This window comes from Wyeomyia smithii, chromosome 1, assembly GCF_029784165.1.
Source record: "Wyeomyia smithii strain HCP4-BCI-WySm-NY-G18 chromosome 1, ASM2978416v1, whole genome shotgun sequence".
NCBI classification, from domain to species: Eukaryota; Metazoa; Arthropoda; class Insecta; order Diptera; family Culicidae; genus Wyeomyia; species Wyeomyia smithii.
The window spans coordinates 21,684,090-21,704,433 of NC_073694.1; the positions used below are offsets into that span (position 1 = coordinate 21,684,090).

The 20,344-nt window shown below is 39.7% G+C and overlaps 2 protein-coding genes across 6 annotated transcripts in view; both read right to left on the reverse strand.

Moving 5' to 3' along the window:
* Positions 1 to 6,586, reverse strand: part of LOC129726593 (uncharacterized) — a 266,791-nt gene extending 260,205 nt beyond the window's left edge. Inside the window, exons 1-4 of one of the 2 annotated variants that reach the window (XM_055683494.1) lie at positions 6,175 to 6,586; positions 4,824 to 5,866; positions 4,653 to 4,759; positions 4,529 to 4,561 (exon numbers count right to left, since the gene is read on the reverse strand). In XM_055683494.1, coding sequence (XP_055539469.1) covers positions 4,529 to 4,561; positions 4,653 to 4,759; positions 4,824 to 5,828 — 1,145 coding nt within the window. In that variant the 5' untranslated portion in view covers positions 5,829 to 5,866; positions 6,175 to 6,586. The remainder of the gene's footprint in view (positions 1 to 4,528; positions 4,562 to 4,652; positions 4,760 to 4,823; positions 5,867 to 6,174) is intronic. The other variant, XM_055683502.1, reaches the window with a different exon arrangement.
* Positions 6,587 to 18,533: 11,947 nt separating this feature from the next.
* LOC129726626 (paired box protein Pax-6) lies at positions 18,534 to 20,327 on the reverse strand. Of its 4 annotated transcripts, none has more exons than XM_055683558.1 (5): positions 20,177 to 20,327; positions 19,508 to 19,917; positions 19,229 to 19,451; positions 18,996 to 19,136; positions 18,534 to 18,899 (listed from the first exon to the last, which is right to left on the reverse strand). In XM_055683558.1, exons 2-5 carry the CDS (start codon positions 19,910 to 19,912, stop codon positions 18,766 to 18,768), a joined length of 903 nt encoding a protein of 300 aa, XP_055539533.1. In that variant the 5' UTR covers positions 19,913 to 19,917; positions 20,177 to 20,327; the 3' UTR covers positions 18,534 to 18,765. The 4 variants fall into 4 exon arrangements, with proteins under 4 accessions (XP_055539533.1, XP_055539550.1, XP_055539543.1 ...); XM_055683575.1 differs by having other exon boundaries at positions 18,996 to 19,121; positions 20,177 to 20,325; XM_055683568.1 differs by having other exon boundaries at positions 18,534 to 18,896; positions 20,177 to 20,325.
* Positions 20,328 to 20,344: the final 17 nt, after the last annotated feature.

Here is a 20,344-nt window from a genome sequence, read left to right on the forward strand (position 1 = left end):
TGCCGACGAAGCAAATTTTAATAAGATCGCATTGCAACCAAATCCGAACTCGTCATTAATCCGACGAGACTCAACAATTACCAGGGACTCTCTAGTCCCTCTAAGCGTCTTGTTGGATACTTGCGACCTAGCTTCTACATCGGCTGATCGTGGATACCAACGTGTCAGTAACAACCAAATGAAACTATCGATTCCTATGTGCAAGTCATCAAGGGCACGTAGACCACCCGTTTGGTATGAACCGCACCTACAGCATCACAGGGCTCATCGACCGACAGCCGCCAGCCTGACAGATACCCACGCGAACGTCGGCGACCGGATGAGAGAGCCGACATCATTTTGTTTGTTGTGCAATGGCCAAAATTCTATTTAGTAAATCGAACGCTTTACGTGAAGATTAGATCATAGCATTCCGAATGTTTTTCGAATCTGTCAGGTGTTCCGCAAGGTAGTAATCTAGGACCACTGCTTTGTAAACCACCCATTAACACATTGTAAATAAATGACACATCTTTAATACTGCCAGACAATTACAGTAAGTTTTTTGCAGCCGATGTGAAGTTGTATAGAATAGTACGGAACACCGCAGACTGCATCGAACTCTAGTGAATAGTAGACTTTTTTTCACGAGTGGTACTCCAACAACCTATTGCCAATTAGTATCCGGTTTTTAAAACCGCTAAAATAAATAAGTATAACAATTTTAATTTATTGATTAAATACATTTTTGCTAACATTTTAATTCGATTGTTACTATTTTATTTCAAAACAGGAAAAGGACCAGATTAGTTTGGCCAACATCTGTTTGCTGCTGATGATTTTTCGACTTTTTGTGGCTAACGGATGCAAATCGGCCCATCTTGTAAATCTTCAACAAGGTCTTACACCAGACACAAATGGTAATCTGGGGCTTTTCGTGTTATGGTGGCACCCACTGCTTCTAACTTGTCCATATTGTTCTTGACTCTACTGAGCCCATATTTTGTTTTCCTCACTGTAATGTTTTTCTTGGTGCTTTTTGTGTAAGATTTGGACCACTGCGACCGTTATTTTAATCTGTTGTGGTATACCTCTTCTTTAGTCTAGGTACTCGTGGCAGACATATCACCATTGATGGAAGTGATCGTCGTTGTCATGTTGCACCCTTTCTCCCAATTTGGCACTGAATTAATAACCTCATTAGGATTTACAGACCAGACCTCGAAAGGCTCCAAAGTTCCTTTTCCAAAGGCTCTTATTCCGCGCTGTATTAGCGCACTTTAGTGGCAGGGCAAGTGTTCTGCGGTTTCACTTTCGACAAATTTCGTCATTTGACTGATCAATTTGTTTTAGGTGATACTTACTTGGACAGTGTCCTGTAAACAGTCCGGTAATTGTACTTGTCTTGGTGCTAATCGCCATCTTGTTTCTCGCTTTCAAAAGATGATAATTGTTATAGTAGTTGTTATAATTTATTAAAATTCATCTGGCAGAGTGTGTGTCTCAATAAAGAACTTAATACTAGAACAATGTCAATAAATAATCACAAAAAGGTTGCCTAACGCGAATTCTATTTTTAAAAGCTGTACCAGTTATATTCAAATCGAACGCATCTGCTACTGTGTTAAGGCTGGCCGACATGAAGCGCATTGGGTCATATTAACCATATTGTGCGTTGCGTTGAGGCAGGTTCAACAGGGATCTTGGTCTGAGAGATCGTTCGGGGGCATATATATCCAGATGGCCGAGGCTTTCCGGAGCATCGATTTCATTTAGAAGAACTCTACCAATGAATGCAGCTTGAGCCTCGAATCGTCTCTGCTCAAGAGTTTGCATTCCTAAAAGCGATCAGTGTAGGCTGGCAGATTTGAGGGATTGCGCCAAGGGAGGAATCTTAGCGCATATCGTACAAATTTACGTTGCACGGATTCAATTCTGGCAATCCTGAAGTTGTGGAATGGACACCATACAACGGAGAAGAATTCTAAGATAGACCGCACTAGAGAGAAATACAGCGATCTGAGACAAAACGGATCACGGAACTCGTTGGCTATCTTAAACATGAATCCGAGTTGTCAATTAGCTTTAGCGATGATCTCGTTGTAGTGCAGTTTGAAAGATAGCGCAGTATCCAGCATAACTCCAAGGACTCAAATTTGTGTCACTCTAGATAAAGGCTGACACGACATAGTGTAATCGAATAAGATTGGCTTCCTTGTCCGATAGAAGAGATGACACTACATTTCTGAATGCATACAGAAAGAAGGTTTCTAGAACACCATAGGCTGAAAATATCCACCAGTTGCTGGAGCTCAACGCAGTCCGCATAACTCCTCACGACTTTAAAGAGTTTAACGTCATCGGCGTACAATTTACGGCAACCTTCAGGAAGTAACGAAAAAATATCATTGATGAATATCACGAAGAGTAGCGGTCCTAGGTTGCTACCTTGCGGGACTCCAGAGACATTCGTGAAGTGTGCATAAAACTCACTTCCTATCTTTACACAGAGTGTTCGATTCATCAAGTAAGAACCAAGCCAATGCACGAGAGCAGATGAAACTCCCAGTTTTCCAAGTTTAGCTAAAAGTACCCTGTGGTCTACACGATCGAACGCCGCTTTCAGATCGGTGTATACTGCATCTATTTGAGCACCGTTACTCATGTTTCGCAAGCAAGTCAAAGAGAATTCGGCTAAAGTAGTCGTTATCGAACGTTTCGGGTAAAAAAGATGTGATGCCTCTGTAGTTTTTCACGTCACGTCTATCGCCTTTCTTATGCACGGGAAACATAATGGAGGATTTCTAACTGGAGGAAAACACGCGTTGTCGAAGAGAAAAATTGAACAGCAGACATAGCGGATGAATAAGAACAGAGACACATCGTTTCAGAACGCATGACGGAATTTCATCAGGGCCAGTCCATCAATGGCAGCAGTAACGTGACGAGTTATTATTTCAAGCGGATTGAAATCAATAACATCTCAAGGTCACTTAAAGCAGTATCAACCTGAGCATTGGAAGCAGTATGCTCATGAAAATTGTGCTGAGAGCTACGGGCAAATAGAGTACATTTTTCAAGCAATGCGAGACAAGCATCAAGCGAGACAATAACCAAGAAACATATCTACTGGTGAACCATCTTCTTTACGCTTAGAATTCACGAACGACCAGAATAATCGTGGACTCCGCCTGAGCTTACCCTGCATCCTGGAGGTGTACCGTTTGTAGAGGAAGCGGTTATATTTCCTGTATAACTTACTGATTTCGTTGAATCGATGCTTCGAAATTGAACAACGCGTTTTACATAAATGACGCAACGCCGTTGAACGCTGTTTTTTTGAATAACCGAAGACGAGGATTAGACCAAGCGGGTTTTCTTATGGATCTTCGCGGAGGAACAATACGGTAGATTGCTGAGTTGATAGCACAGTTGAAGTACTCGATGGCATCATTTATAGGTGGGAAGGATTCCAAGAATTGCCAATCGATAGCAATACTTAACGACTCAAAATCAGTTCTACAAAAATCAAGACATGATGAACCTTCGTCACGACGCCGTTTCTGAGGTGGCGGACGACTGAAGTCACCGGGTCCGATGTTTGCAGGGAGAGATGCGATTTGTTTCGATACTCGAATAATCTGCTGCCCCTGCTTGGCTAAATCGTTTTTGAGTTCAGCTTGTGCGGTTACCTGACATTCTGTTATAGAGTTAATCGCACTACCAAACAAAGAAATTGCAAATTTGAACTGCGCGCATTTCATCAGTTTAGCGCACTCATTGCACATCCAGAACAAATTTGGGGTTGCATGGACAATGTTCGAAAATGCCTTGTTCAACTTCGTACTACATAGTGCGTTTTAAATGAATCATTCTGTCGCAAAAAGCCATGCATGAGATGGATTCTTCATCACTTTTTACTGGTTTAGCACAATGATCACAAGCGGTAGACATACTTAAACAATTTGCGAATAAAGAACCAAACAAGAAAAAAAGAGATAGAGTTGCCCTAAAATGTAAATTGGGTTCTGCAGCGCGACTTATAAAGTCGGTCGAAGAGAAGATCGACGAGGGATCGCAACATTCAATTCATTTGGAGCTTTTTGGTTTTTTTTTCGCATTGATAACTTTTTAGTATTAAATTTCAAAGTTTCAGCTTCTTTGAACAATTTTAGTAATTTTATCATGGCAATTATTACCGCTTTTGATATTTTCCATATTTTCAGTAGTTTCAATATTCATGATGTTTTCAAAAGTTTAAATAAATTCGGCATTTTGGGCATCTTAAAAATTTTGAACTTTGAAAACTTCGGATATTTTCGAGATTTCTTGTATTTTTGACCTCATTGATATTTTCGATATTTTGGCATTTTCAACGTTTTGAACATTATAAAAATTCAGAACACCTTTGAAATTTTCAAGTAACCCCAATTTTTAACTATAGAAGAACTTCATTTATGAGAAAAAAAGCCAAGAACAATTACTAGCAAAACTTAACGGAAATTCCTCCACAGTGCAAATGTGCAATGAAATTCAGTTTCAAACTTACGACTGCCCCTTCACCTTCTTCCTATTTCCATTCCTGAGTACAGTCGCGGTATGCAGTAAAATGATCAAATCGAATAATTAACCTAACGATTTTACAAAACTTCAAAAGAACCAACAGGACTCACCTTCGATTTCGCCTTCTATTCTTACTGCCACTGTTGCTACCGGTGCTATTAATGCTACTAACGGTCTTTTCCTGCATAGCTTCCTTCTCGACATCATCCGCCCAGTCCTGAAAAAATAAACTTCCGATTAGCATGATTCCAACACGCTAAAAAACCGATCAAAATACTCACCAACTTCCCTCCCGGTTTGCGACCATCATCCTCCTCCGAGTACTGTCGACTACGATTGCCATCTTTACGAAAACCTCCCACCGCCATCGCAGCTGGATTGTTGCTCGTAACTGCAAGCGGAGCCGGAGCTCGCTCATAACAATTCCATCGATCATTGGTTTCACAGCTAGAATTCCGGCTGCTCACCCTTGGCGGCCGCTCGAGCTCGTCATGTTCGGCACCAACATCCGAGGAGCGACTGCGAGGCCGCTGATAGTCGACTGGCGTCCGCGCTCGGTAATCATCCCGATAGCCTCCACCTCCCTGTTGATAATTTCCTGAGTATCGATTGCGACCACCACCGCCGCCGCCGCCACCACGCATTCCTTGCCGCGACCGGGGTGAGATAGGCAACGTGTGGGACCGGTTTTGCACCGCATTGGCCTGTTCGTTTCGCAACGTTTCCAGATAATCTAGCGGAAGGCCGTGATCCTGGAGGATCTTACGCTGCAACCGCGGGGCCAAGCTCTCTATGTTCAAAGGCAACGGAGGTTTTTTCAGATTTCCACGGCCACCGCCGTAACCGGGATCAACACTGCGCGTGTCCCGCTCGTTTCGCAACCTATCCTGTGGCCGGCTATAGTTTACATTCGGTGGATTGCTAGATAGAACGCGAGGCTCCGATCCTTGGCGATAGTTAGGACCCCCATCGCCACCTCCTCCGCGAGGTCGTTGATCGTAATAATCATGTTTTTTGCTGCTACTTTTCTTATTAACCGATCGCCAACCATCGTTCTGCTGACCCCAATCCCTGTCCCGATCCCAAGAAGGACCATCACCGATGGAATTTAGTGACCGATTGCTGCCGGAGTTTTCCGACTTGCGAAGCGGTCCACTTCCGGGACTGTAGATCGACTGCTGCTGACGTTTGCCGCCGCCTCCAGTCCCACCACCTCCGCTTCCGCTACCACCAGAACCACCAGCACGACCACCGCGGCCTGAGGAGGCAGGTGGGGCGCTGTTCATGGCTGGCCTCTACTAACTTGAGGTAATAGTGGAATTCACTGTAAAATTTACAAAAAAAAAATATTTTCAATAGTTTTTCAACTAGAATGAAGTAGAGGAGAACGGTTTAGAAGTTTCTTCCTACGCTGAGCTTTTGTGACCTTCTGCTTAAGCTTGTGATGACTAAGTCAAGCAAAATCCATTCTCTATCGGGAATTGAGTATTTTGTCTGCATCTTGCATTCAGTTATCTAATAACGAGATTTCTTAAATTTACCCCCTGCTGAATTTTCCATCCAAAACTGGACCTCATTACTCACACCTGTGTGCCCTTGAAAGCGGATAATGAACAAAGCCCAAATATTTACCGGCACTATCGGAACGAGCGAGATCCTTCCGCGTTCCACCGCTCCGGACAAGCAGTAAAATTGTTAACTGCTGCTAGCTGCTAACGAAGTGCCCTCCTCCGAAAACGAGGAGCTCCCTGACGGAACACCGACGACCGGTTTGCTTTTCACTCGCGCGCGCCACGATAATCGTACCGGACCGGGACCGAACCGAACCGAACCGTTGTCAACACCGCCGCCGTCGGAACGAGGAACCACGCGCTACCGAACAATGCACCCTACTCGTTATTTCTTTAGGAGGGGAGCTTACGGGAAAAAAAAACGCGAAACTACTAATTTAATCTGTGGGAATTCAGGAATCGCTTGTTCTTTTGCTTTTTTTTTCCTTTCTTTTTGCCACTCAACCGATTTGTAATGCACTGACAGCAAACACACCAAATCCACCACGAACGCGATGAGCGTTTGACAGAAGCGAGAGGATGTATGTGTGTTTCATATCAGCGCGAGCCGTTATGCAGCACTGGGTGGTGAATATCGGTTAGTAGTCCCGTTAACCTGGTTCATGTATGAGCGATTTGTTGGCAGCGGGTGCGATTTGCGGTACGGAGCAAATATTTTTGAAAGGTGAACACATTTTTATGGAAAAATATTGATTAAGCTTAAGATTACCCAAAAAAAATTACGATGTGTTTTGCGGTGAGAACATTTATATTTACAATGAAAAACATAGTTAAATGATGGTTTGATCACATACATAAGACATACGTAACACTCAAAAAAATATCTTCCAAAAAAATTGGTACAAAATGAACTACTCGAATGGAACAACGCTCTGAATAAAATCACTGTTTGAGTTGTTTTTGAAGGCAGTGTACCAGCATTTGTCTCGTTTCCACTCGAAAAATGCTGCATTGATTTTGTAAATAACTTTTTGACAGTTCCTTATGGGATTTTCTTTGGGGCTCGATAAAGCCGAGAAAAAGGAAATTCATTTTGTTCATTATTTGTCAAGCAGTTAGACAGGACGAAGTACGGAGTACTATGGGACAACGTGTACCAGAAAAAAACGCCAGTGTTACGTATGTCTTATGAATTTGGTATAACCACAGATAACAGACATCCAAGCTAGAAAAAAAAACTCCAGAAATCGTGTGTAAGATTTCAAACTTTTACTCGTTTGGAATGCTAACGACATCTTTCTGCAACTTGCGACTCTAACCAGTTTAGTGATGGCAGCGCTGGATTACAGTCAAAGCTGCCAGACGCATGAACATTATCACAGGTTATAGAGTCGCTGTTTTTGCAATGATATAACACTGATTTTGTAAGGTGGGTGTTTTTTTTTTCAAATCAACATTAAAACAAACATATTTATCGTAAATATAAGCTGGGAAGGAATAAAGTTGTCGATTGTGTACAAATTACGACTGCTCGAAATTTCTACATTAAAAACCGCAACCCTTCTTATTGCGATAATATCGATAAAAGCTGTAAAACTATCGATTTTATTAAATCGTTGACTACTAAGTGTTCTTAGCGCCACCATACTGCGTATTGCGACATGCTAAAAAACCGTTGAATATTTTTACACATGAAGCGAAACTAGCTTGGATGTCTGTTATCTGTGGTATAACTATGTACAATTACAGCAACTTTAAAGGTTTTTTTAATGTTATTTTTTTTTCGGGTAAGCTAGTTAAAAAGAAGAGGGGATCAAGAAATTTTACCCTTTTTATCAAACAAAATTTTGACAACTGAGAATGCTGTTTCACAGTAAGGTTATCTATCGTCAGTGAGCGCGATTCCCCTTGGTTGCCCTTTTTTTTTTTCTTTCTTCTGCACCTGAATAATGCCACTGCTCATTAATCCGTACCAAAACAAGTGACATTTCGCTTCACAGCAGTATTTATCTTTTTAACTGCGTACCATTCATGAGAAAAAAAAATTCATTGCCTACTACCACATACATAAGACATACGTAACACTGGCGTTTTTTTTTTCTGGTACACGTTGCCCCATAGTACTCCGTACCTCCCCCTGTCAAACTGCTCGATAAATAATGAACAAAATAAATTTTTTTTTCTCGGCCTTATCGAGCCCCAAAGAAAATCCCATAAGGAACTGTCAAAAAGTTATTTACAAAATCAATGCAGCATTTTTCAAGTAGGAACGAGACAAATGCAGGGCTGCGCATGTACACTGCCTTCAAAAACAACACAAACAGAGGTTTTTTTCACAGAGGTTGGTACTTTCGAGTAGTTCATTTTGTACCAACTTTTTTGGAAGATTCCTTCCTGAGTGTTACGTATGTCTTATGTATGTGCTACTACTCTAGCTCTCTGTCTCACAATTCGACCTTCTTCATTTCGTTTATCTGGAATACCTGCTTGAGAGCAATAACGTTCTGTCTGTCCTTTAGTCAACGGTATCACCGCCAGGGTTTTTTTTTAATATAAGATTCCAGTTTGTCTTCTCAACTTCGTTATTTAATGATTCCTGTGCAGCGCCACCACAGTACATACTGCCAGGGATGCCACATATACAGATTTTTCTGTATTTTACAGATTTTTGAACTGAAAAAGCAATACAGAATCTGTATTACAGAATTACAGAATATTGCCAAAAATACAGATTTTACAGATTATTTTTGTTATACCGATGAACTGAAATCAATTTCAAAGGTAGAATTCAATTATACGATTTTCAAAGTTTTGTAAAAAGTACCAACATTAGGATTATATTGGTGTCGATGCTGAAGAAGTGGAATTTGACTTGAACGATACAATTTCCCAAATTTGTAGCAGTGACTGACAAGAGCTATCTAACGAATTTCGCACGCTTGAAAAAAACTTTTTGGCCGGAAGATTCATTGAAACAAACGACTTAACCTGTTCTGAGTTGTTGAACATCAGTATAGCAGGGATGGTAATTTCAAGTTTCCGTTACAGATCATTCGTGAGATTTTTTTTAATAAATCCACACTCTTCTGCTTATTTAGAACGCATACTTTTAATATATAGTTGAAACCAGAAATTGCATGGCCTCTAAGCTAATGATCTCAATTTCAAAAGCTGAAAGCTACGTTGCAGACCAAGGAGTAGATACTAATATTAAAAAAAACAAAAACTTTAAAAAATAAATTTAGCAAAACCTGTATAAACATCACGTAGAGAAAAATGAATTTGTTTAAATATATTCTGCAAGTAAAAATGTTTCCATCTAACATTCTAAGTTTGCTCGATACAGATTTTTAATACAGATTTTTTGGCCCGAGATGCAGATAAACAGATATTTTCAAAGAAAAATACAGATATAAATGTGGCAACCCTGCCTACTGCATAGCATAGCATAGGCACCACTCCACGATTGCTTCGCAAAGGGAGTTGAACACCTCTCTGTATTTGTTTCTCATCTACTGTATCTTCGTAGTTTTCTGCATCGGATATATTATCTCTTTCAGATCCTTCATAATTTGTTGCAGCTATATCTGCTCTTCAAAGTAACCACAGCTTTGATTATGTACAGAGTTTAACGGTACAAAATCAATTGTAGAAGTCCAATAAAGGACTAAAATAAAAGATAAAAACTTGTTTTTATAAAAGAACAGGATAAAGCTTGCTTTACCAAATACAATTCGGTTTATTCGCGTTGAAAGAGATTTCGAAGGCTGTTCGCACCTACGTGAACTCTCGTATGTAATTGTCAAAATGTGCGTGATGACAAAAGCAAAAATATTTCCTTCTTTCTTTTTCGCACGCAGAAACCAAACAAATACCAGCAACACCGTCAACGCCAATAGCATTGTTTTTCAACTCAGAAAATGCAGAGAACTTTTGAAAAATCGAAAATAAAAAGTTCAGCAATTTTTCTACTTCGACGTTATCGTGCAGTTTTGACATTTCACAAACCAACAAAAGCAATGAAAAATTTGCCCATCGGTTTTCGCGACAGTGTTTTAACTTTGAAATCATTTGACAGCTATAGACCTATTTACGTACGAATGTGTTAGTGCCACTAGTTGAGCACAAATAGCTGTTTTGTTTGCAATGCTATGTTTTAAGCAGCTGGACAAATATTTAGTTGAACACTCATTTTATGTTTTTAACTTGTTTCTGAATGATTTTTTTCATTCGTGATCAGAAATCAGAAGAAGCAGCTTAACATAATCGACCAAAAATGATAACAAGTGATAAAAGTCGAAGCAACGAGACGCGATGATTTACAGTTTGGAGGAAACAAAAGCAACTTTACACGGGTTTACACTTTTCCTAGTGTGAGTAGGTGAAAAGTCACTTATCTCTATATTCAGAAACATAGAGCAACGATGATGGTTGTACCTCATTATCAGCGTTGTCTTGGTTTGCTTTCGAACAATACTGTAGTATCACTGTGCAATGTTGCCGTGAAAGTGCGTCGATGTTTTGTAGTGTTCAACAAAACAAAAACCAATTTTTTCTCGCAAAATAATACTTGAAAACATAAAACTAAGAATGCAACATGTATTTTTAAGTCATGATTCATCGATCAAGATCAAAATCAGCATAGGGCTTTAGTACCCTATTTTCTAACTTTGGAAAATAAGCGTCACAACTAATTGTTATCAACTCAGTTCGGTAATCGACGGAACGATATGCCTGGTGATCTGATCTGGATACCCTACAAAGCTCAACTTCCGAAATTTACTGTCTAGTTTACTGCGTTTCAATTCAGGAACTTGCACATAGGCTTCGACACCAAATACGCTGAGATGTGTCAAATCCGACTTACGTTTCCTCCAATGTTCTTAAGAAGTTTTCTGAAGTGATCTTGTCGATAATCGGTTTTGGAGGAACAGCCTCTCCCCAGTAACGCTTCTACATGCCCGCATCAATAACCATGCACGTAGCCATTACCGTAATCGAGCTTTTAATTATTGTTATTGATCTCACCGCCTCCATCTGAACGTGTTACACATGCCTTGCGTTCAAACAAAATTTCAGTTCATCGTACACGAGGGAACTTGGAAACTTATTTTCCATTTAGGAAAATTTCAATGCAAAGTTCTATTTAAGATTTTTTCCAGGAGTATCCGAAAACGGTACAAAATTGCAAAAAGACGGGACGGTTGAAAACAGTCGAAAAAACGGAACTGTCCCATTCAAAACGGTACGTCTGGTCAGCCTAATGTTACTCGGTCTCACCGCTCATATATTTTTCTTGTTGTCAAGGTAATCGAAGATGTGAATCATCTGGATATTCCGGAGTAATATTGAGTAAGTGAGAGTTACTCCCAAGCATTAAAGTAACTCAGATAAAAGCTGTCTTGCCCCTCGATAGTGCCGATTGCCCCAGATTGTGATTGTGATTCAAAAAATAAGTTGCTCAAAATCGGCTTCAATCATCGATGAGATGCATTGCGTAACGATTAGTTACCACTGGGATGACTCCCACTGCTCCATTGTCAATGATCAACCCACCGGGGTTCATTTTAGCGCTACCGACACAGAACAGATTCGCAACTAAAGAACCAGAAACGAGACCAAATCTAATTATCTTAAGTATCGACATCTAGCGGTGAAAGGGACGCATTTCACACTCAAAATTTTATTATGCTTCTACCATTCATACCTGCTTGTGGTGAGGAATGATTTTGGTCACTCTTGTCCCCATACAAAACCAAAAATCAAAAAGACTGTGCGAGCTCTCGCCGCTCTTCCGTCGAGAGAAGTTTTTTTTCTCCCCGGTACTAATACAGCGAGAGTACCAAATTTTTTTTAAAGAACTGAACGGAAAAAACCAACAAAATAAACAGAACAAAAACTTATCGATTTATTCCTTCCTCTAGCTGTCGTTGATGGTGATAAATTCCGGATGGAGACGTCCGGAGCTTCTTTCAAGTTGCTCCCGTGTCTTCTCTACTCTTCAGCGCTTAGTTGGGATTAGGGGCCATCCGCATTCCACGTGAATAGAGGCCCCGTAGCTAATCAGTCGCTGTCCCTATTCAGCGAGCAAACACCAAAAGGATCCAAACGGTCGAGTGCTCCTCGACCTGGACCAGCCACACAAACTGTAAAAATAAAAGACACCGCATACTTTTCAAACAAAAATAACCGTCTGACCGTTATTGAGATCGAGGCTAAACTGAATAAATTCCACGATGGCTGCCTCCAGTACCGACCAAAACAAACTTGCTGAGACAGAATTAAGCACCACTTTTTAACAACTAGAGGAAAATTCCGGCCTATCACATTCATGACAAAAAAAAAACATCAAACTTATATTAAACGACAATATCGTTCACAAACGAAAAACGCACGATTTAAACGATAATTCTAGCACAAGTTTTCAAATAGACGTATGTCGCAAAAGTACATAAATCGAGTAAATGTTCGCATGAAGTTGCAAATTTCAATTCACTTGTTATGAATTGATCGTATCGAAATAAATTAAATTATACTTTAAAATTCAAAATAACGCAAACGTTCTATGGCATGTTTTCTCAGTGTGCTAACATTAGTTCTTTACACTCTTTTCACGGCAAACCGACGTATGTGTCAAAACAAAATAACATCGCGCACCGTAGTGAGCCGATGCATGTAACAAAAATAAACAAAAAATCGTTTAGCAGATACGTCGTGTTTGTTTGTCGTGTACTAAGGTATTGCATCTTTCCTGTGAAGAGGTTTAATAGATCTTAAAGCGTGAAGTGAAATGGTTTACAAAGGATTCCAACTGCTGCTCGGTACTTGGGGCAAGACACTATTGATATATTGCGAAATATTTCCAATATTCAATACAACGAAATATTTATCGTTGCATTTTCAGGCACCCCTCTATTTATATCATAGCTCATTGACGTTATATTATCGTTGGAGGGTTGTCAATTGACAAATAAACGATAAATATCAAAATGTATCTACCGATATCGAGTAATATTTTCGAATTATTTTTCATAAAAATAAAGGTGTCTAGCCACTTTGTTCGGTATGTTGTTGTTGTAAACCTCGTATATCACAGCCAGGGATGGTATTCTACGCGATTTTTCGGGACTCGTAAGTAATCTACGTAGAAAACTGTATTCTACGTTTTCTACGACAGAAAACCTCTTGCAAGTAGAAAACTCTCAAACACTCGAAAATTCTCAATATGAGTCATAAAATGCCATTTGCTGCGCTGATTAGGTGTATTTAAGTAACGGGAAAATTAATATAACAAAAAAAAGAAACACGGAGAAGCAAGAAAGTGTATTTCCGGACTACTTTGTGATTATGGCCAAACAAGCAATGATAAAGAAACTTAAAAAAGCAAACAAAGCTTTCAATCATAATTCACGGTTCAACAACATATTCGTTGTCATCCAAAAATGCTAATGAAAGCAAAATCGCATAATATACGTCACATACAAAATCAGTGCAACAGCAACGGCGCATCTAAGGCCTGATTCCTACAGAACTATGCTATCGCTGTCAAATCTCATTTATTTACACGCTCGGCAAAAATAACTCTAAAATAAGTAAGATTTGACGCATTTTCGTAGAAAGTGGAACAACTCATAAACTGAGTAACTTCGTAAATACGCATAATTGAGTAACAAGGCGTTTTGAAAACTGAGTAATTGTTACTCACTTGTTGGGTACAGTATTACTCAGTTTTGGGTTGATTAATTACTCATTTTTTGGGTTCTGAATTGCTACTTAATTCAATTTACAAATATATATAAAGTTTCGAAAATAAAATTAAACATAACCTGGGTTTCTGAGCGGGGGCCTAGTGTGGTTGGTAACGTCTCCGTCAACCACGCTCGACGCCTGGGTTCGAATCCCACCGCCGACATAGGTGTCGATGGTTGTGAGGTGGCGTGATCCACTCACAACCAACCCAACTGGTCTAGATTCAATCCTAGCCGACACCGGGAGATTTTCTGAGGCGAAAAATCTCTGGGATCACGCCTTCCATCGCATGAGGAAGTAAAGCCGTTGGCGCCGGTCCGTTAATAAACGGGTCGTGAGTTAGGGTCCTGGGTGTGGAGTCGCCTCCCTGGGCGTCGGTGATTGGCCACAACAGTGGCGGAACTAGACCGACGGAAAATAAACGAGAATAAAAAAAAATAACCTGGGTTTGTTTTTGTACTGGTTAGAAAGCCCCAAGGGCAAACGGGAGGTATTTCTGATCCGAAAACTTATGAAACACATCAAAAACAAATTCAAACGAATCGTCGTTGTATTCGACGTTACTAAAACTAAGTTATTCGGAGGAAACCTAAAAAGAGAGTAAAAGTTACTCAGAATCATAAATAACCTTTACTCATTTTTTGACAACCACGAATATCGTTATAAACTGAGTCAAAGTTGCTCAGTTCATTAGTTACAATTTACGAGCGTGTACTACACTGTAACTCCACATATACTCAAAACTGAGTAACACTAGGCGACTTTAAAATGAGTCATTATTACTCAAAATTTGAGTACGACATTACTCATTTTTTGGGTACAGTTCAGTTTCATTATTGGCTAAAACCCGCCACGGCCAATAAACGACACCACATGTGGACGTCGTTATATGCGACGTTACTCAGAAAGAAGTTATATGAAGGGAACCTTAAAAGTGAGTCAAAGTTACTCAAAATCAAAAAGGACTTCTACTCATTTTTTGACGTCTACGAACATCGTTCTAAACTGAGTCAGAGCTGCTCAGTTCATGAGTGCCAGAATTTTTTGAAAAATGTCTGCAATGGCTCGAAAAACCAGAAAAATCTGCTTGAAATCTGAAAAAAAAATCCATCCGTAATTCAGAAATTGGCTCGCTCAGGCAAAAACCTGCAAAAATCTGCACCCATTTTGAGAAAGTCTGCGTAAATATAAGAAGACCCTGACCCTTCTTTAAATTATTATTCATCAGACATGACGGCTTGAAGCTTCACACACCTGTTTGTTTGCGTCAGATGTGCAGATTTGTCTGCAAACTTCTAGAGTCCGTGCGCAGATTTTTATTGATTCGCAGATATTTGCAGTTTTTCCATAGTTTCTGCAGATTTTTGTCATTCTCGAATCAGTCTCGAATCACAGATAGATTTTTTCAGATTTCAAGCAGTTTTTTTTTCAGGCTTGTAATGTAATTCAGCACAAAAATCTCTTTGCAGGTTTTTCGTAAAATACTCGTAGAATAGATAGAGTAGATATTCTACGTATAAAATTCGTCGAAAACTACATGAGGTTTTCTACATGACATCCCTGATCACAGCGTTAACCAAATTCAGCTTGTATGTGTCCGAGAACATATCGTCAGTTGAATTCAATACTGGCACAGCTCAAAATTTTGCAGTTTTGAGTTATTGATGGCAAACGATGCCAAATACCATAAAGTTTCATCTCACAAAGACCCGTTTCACAAATCAACATTAATTCCAGAAATATAAGTAGATGTGCCTATATTGCAAAAATCTAAAATATCCCTAAAAAGAAAGAAAAATGAGGTTACAATTCTTATAACTTGCCTATTACATACACCTGATAGACCCAAACAAGTTCAATAAAAGTGGGAAGTCTTAAAATTGGAATTTTCCACGAAAATAAAAAAAGAAATTTTTGACGCTAATTTTCAAACGCGTTTTTCTCGAAACTATGGATTTTGAGTTGTGCCAGTATTGAATTCAAGTGAGGATATCGTCACCGGTGAAAATATATTCGCATACACTAATTGATCCAATACCTAGAAAAATGGATCTATCACTAGTCTTGAAAATTGGTAAGAATCAACTTACTTCCAATGTTTTTCCATTAAAATTTGTAGACGCAAAAGGGCGTATGTAAACATAGAACAACCACAACCACGAATCATTATATAATTTTTTTTTCTTTTTTTTTGACAAATTCGCCAGGACTACAACAGACGGGTGGTCCCCGTGGCGCTGTGGTTAGCGATGTCAGTCGGCTAGCTCTCCCACACGGTTGTGATATCGGGTTCGATTCCCGATCGGGTCGAGGATCTTTTCGAGTTGGAAATTTTCTCGACTCAGTACTGGGACACGGTGTATCGTTGTACTTATCCTACACATGCAAAATGTGCCAAAAACAATATCGATAACGAATTCTCTCAACTAATCTAGTTGATCGAGACCGCTATTAGCCCCAAGGCTAAGCGTGCGATATTGTTTTGTTTACAACAGAAAACCAATATTTTGGAACATACAATCAAAACATTGTTGTTTCACTTATTACTTTCCAAGACCAAACCCTTTTATAGAGCAAACAATTTATAACAGCGTTTATACATACAAACAGAAATTTGTTACTCCATTTTTTCAGATTCTGTCTGCTGTTACATACGTCTAGTTGAAAACTCACGCTAGAAAAGAACATTGCACGGTGACGTCACAAAAGAGAAAAAGACAGAGATATGACAGTGGTCGCGGGTGTCCTTACATGGTCTTGTAAAATTTTCGGCTCGAGTGAAAATGCGAAAGTGTGTTGTTAAAAATTGCTTTAAAATTCTAACACTTTGTAAACAAACCCGTGGAAAATGTCAAAGTGAGTTTTTTTTTTTGTGTGCAATGATCTATTAAACGGATTTATGTGTACGATATGGTGCGAGAGTGGTGAGCAGTTTTTAGAGTTTTTATGTTGGGTACACGCTCTTACGGAAGTATCAAAGGTCAACATCATTTTGACCTGTACAAGCTCTTGCAGCGATACTGAAAGTTTTGGAAATTGAGTTCATTAGCTTCTCATGGATTCCTGATTTTTATATATTAGGTAGAAGAGTGTAATTTTCTGAGCAAGTTGGTATATGGACGAACTGCAATTGTAGCGATTCCGAGCAGTTTTAATTCGTGATTTAAAAACGGAAGACGACGATAGAATTTTTTTGAAAATTTTGATGATAATGATCATCTGATTGCTGTTGAATATCGAGAAGACGTTTTCGAAAAACCGTCTCATGTTTTAATAATTCAAAACAGATTCTACTCGGCGGATATATCCGGACTAGTTCGTGTTTAGGGTGATACTAACAATGACAACAAACGAATATGCCAAACAAATATGCTAATAAAAGCAAAATTACTCTAACTTTATACATGTTACACCTTAAACTTGAATTTCATTTCATTTTCGAGTATTTATTGTTTCGCCCTTTACTTTGCGCCTTATTTTCATTTGCTCGACAGTATCACCCTTTACGATACACCGTGTTTATGTTATTGTATCGGAATACGCCTTTTGATTTTCATGTTTGTTGACAACTTCGGTTCCGACTTTTTGATTAACATGGACACCCTTCTCTAACGTAAACAACAAAAAATATCAAATTTTTTAATAGTTTGAAAAGAAATACAATATTTTCTCGAAGTTTGAAGGTAAATAGTAGCTCACTTTGTACGTTTCCGGTAAAATCTCTATTTGATTCGCTCTTATCACGAAGTATTCCGGATATTCTAAAAACCATAGCGAAAAACTATACTGTGTGTGAAGCATAATTTTTTTAAAAAAATGGATGAAAAGTTCACAATTTTAAATGATTTCTCCCAATAAAGTTCAATATTCGTTCTTTCAAATGATGCCGAAAGATATTTTTCATGTTTGTCTCCGTTTGGGAGATATCAATATTTGAAAAAGACCTGCTTTCAAAATAGAAACGTTATAGTAAAAGTAGTAATAACTCATCACCTGTCCAGTATATCGACAATGTTTTTCCGTCTTAAGTTGCGTCTTTTTAAACTCTTAAATTCATCCAAAAACTGCTTTGTTATTAAATTTAACTCAAAAAAGGAGCAAAAAAACTGTTTTTGGGACCAAACCTGAGCCAGTTACGTAAAATTGCTCTAAATCGGTCAATTTAATAGATACAAGAAAAATTTTGCTACGAAGTTACTTAAAATTATTTGATCCACAACTTTGAATGTTTGTAATCAATCCTACAAATAAAAAAGTAAGTTTTTTTTACTTCGCAGGAAGCCTATGTGAAAATAGTCAATATTCAAGAGGATCAGCCTCAGATTTATCCCACTTGAAGGTAAAGACCAAGACTATATCCTAACCGTGGATTGCTGTTCGAGTTTCTTTAACTTTTATGAGTTGTCATAGTTGTAATCGAAGATCGTAAAAGCGATACATAGTTTACAAATTCCTGGAACATTTAGCATTATTAAATCCTACGATCTACAGCTCGTATAAAATAAAATCCACTACTTTGTATTGCTTAAGTTTTTCCATCAACGTCAACTTTCCGCAAGTTATTGGGTTTTGGGATTTTTTTTTAGATTTTCTCTTCGATAAATCAGAACTTTGTTTTCAGAAAACCGTTTTAAAGAACAAAATTATTTCTTTTGAAACTTCTCATTTGGGAAGACCATCGAAAGAAGACTGGAACAGAATTTCGGGAGACAGTTCAAAAGATTTCTTAAGTCCAGTTTTTCAAAAGTTTATTTCTATCTTGTAATTACCTCTTCAAATTACCTACTTCAATGAAACATGCTGGGCTGAAGCAGTCCTCTCGTTCAGCACCTAAACAAATACATACTCTCCGCGGCTTCCAAAGCCTCATATAACAGTGTTGCTAGTTTGCCATTTAAAAAAATTGAAATCCACAAGAAAACAAAGTTACCTGCCAGGCAAGAGCCACGTCCCGGAATAATACTTACCACACCGAGACGGACACTGGCTCACCTGAAAAACCCTGCATTACCTGTATTCTCGCCTCCGGCAGCTGAATCCGCTCGGAGAGACGCTCCCGGGCGAAAACATCCGGATAGTGAGTCCGCTCGAATTCTGCTTGGTGGAAAAGAACCACAAGTTAGAACATCTCTGATTTCGGACCAAATGATGTCACGTTCGTCCGGTTGCAGAGCCGGAAATTGGCTTAGTTACCTCTTTCTAAATTCTCGATTTGCTCGTTGGTAAAAGAAGTCCGGTTGCGCTGCAGTTTACGCTTCAACTTTAGCCGCAGCTCCGAGTCTTCGTCGTCCTCCGAGGAGTATTTGTCGCTCATTTCCTCTAAACAGCAATTAACTGGGTGTGAGAAATGTCGAATTTGAAGGGGTCTTTGGTTGGGGTTGGGTTCGATTTCTAGGTTTTGAAATTGGGAAAGGCTTTGAGCTTACCAGGCTTTGACTGCTGCTGGGGATCTGCCGAGCTCTTCAGCGACAGATGCGAAATCGGATGGGATGAAAAGTTAAACTGGCCGCCGCCAATGTTCTGGCACCAGGTCCAGTGGCTGCTGGTGTTGTTGAACAGCTTGATCTTCTCATAAACCGTATCATTGCTTTGGGATGATGTCTCCTTGTTGGAGGCCAGGTTACGCAGGACTCGATTGATCGATGAAACCTAATGGAATTTTATTATTAAATTCAGTTTTTCTGAAACACAAGAGTGGAGCTTACGCTGGGAATATTATCATTATTGCAAACTCCTTCCGACAGCAGCCGGTCCCGAATCTCCCACGCAAAGATACTGGGACATTCGGCCTTGTAGTCGGAGATTTTAGCGACAACGGCAGCCGTTGCCACTCGGGGTTTGCTGCCGCCGATGGCGCGCGGCTTGATCGAACCCGTCTCGTAGTAGCGACCCAAGATCTTACTGACGCACCCGTTGGATACTTGTAGAATACGGGAAATGTCGCATGGTCGAGCACCCGAATGGGCCAACTCGACGATTTTTTGGCGCGTCGAGTCCGGCAAGGGCCTTCCGTTCACGTAGACCCCACCCAGCTGGTTGATGCCGCTGTGGCCGGATGCGTTGCAGCCGAAGATCGAATTGACACTCTGAATGTTGCTCTGGATTTGCATTTTTGCTGCGGAACGCAATAAAAATCCCATATTAATTAAAAGTGCAGACAAACAGCATGAAAATTTTCAAATTATTCACAGGTCACTGCACAAAAATTGATTTTCTTCCAAAATTCATCATTTTCCACACTTTTACAACCCCAAACTATTTTTTACTGTCATTTTCACCATTTGCAGTCATTAGACGGTGTAACATGTTTAAAATGTTTTCAAAATCACATTTCACTTAAATTTTCCCGCCCAAATCAACCGGAACGGACTTACCTGGTGCAAAGGCGAGCTGCAAATGTGCTGCCTACATGCAGGCAGAGCCGGGGGGCTCACCCTGCGCATGTGTAACGCACATGCTCAATCGACGACGATGACAGCGAACGGCGAGTGGGGGCGCATTTCACGTACCTTCCACCCGAGACGAAGGCAGCACCAGGAGGA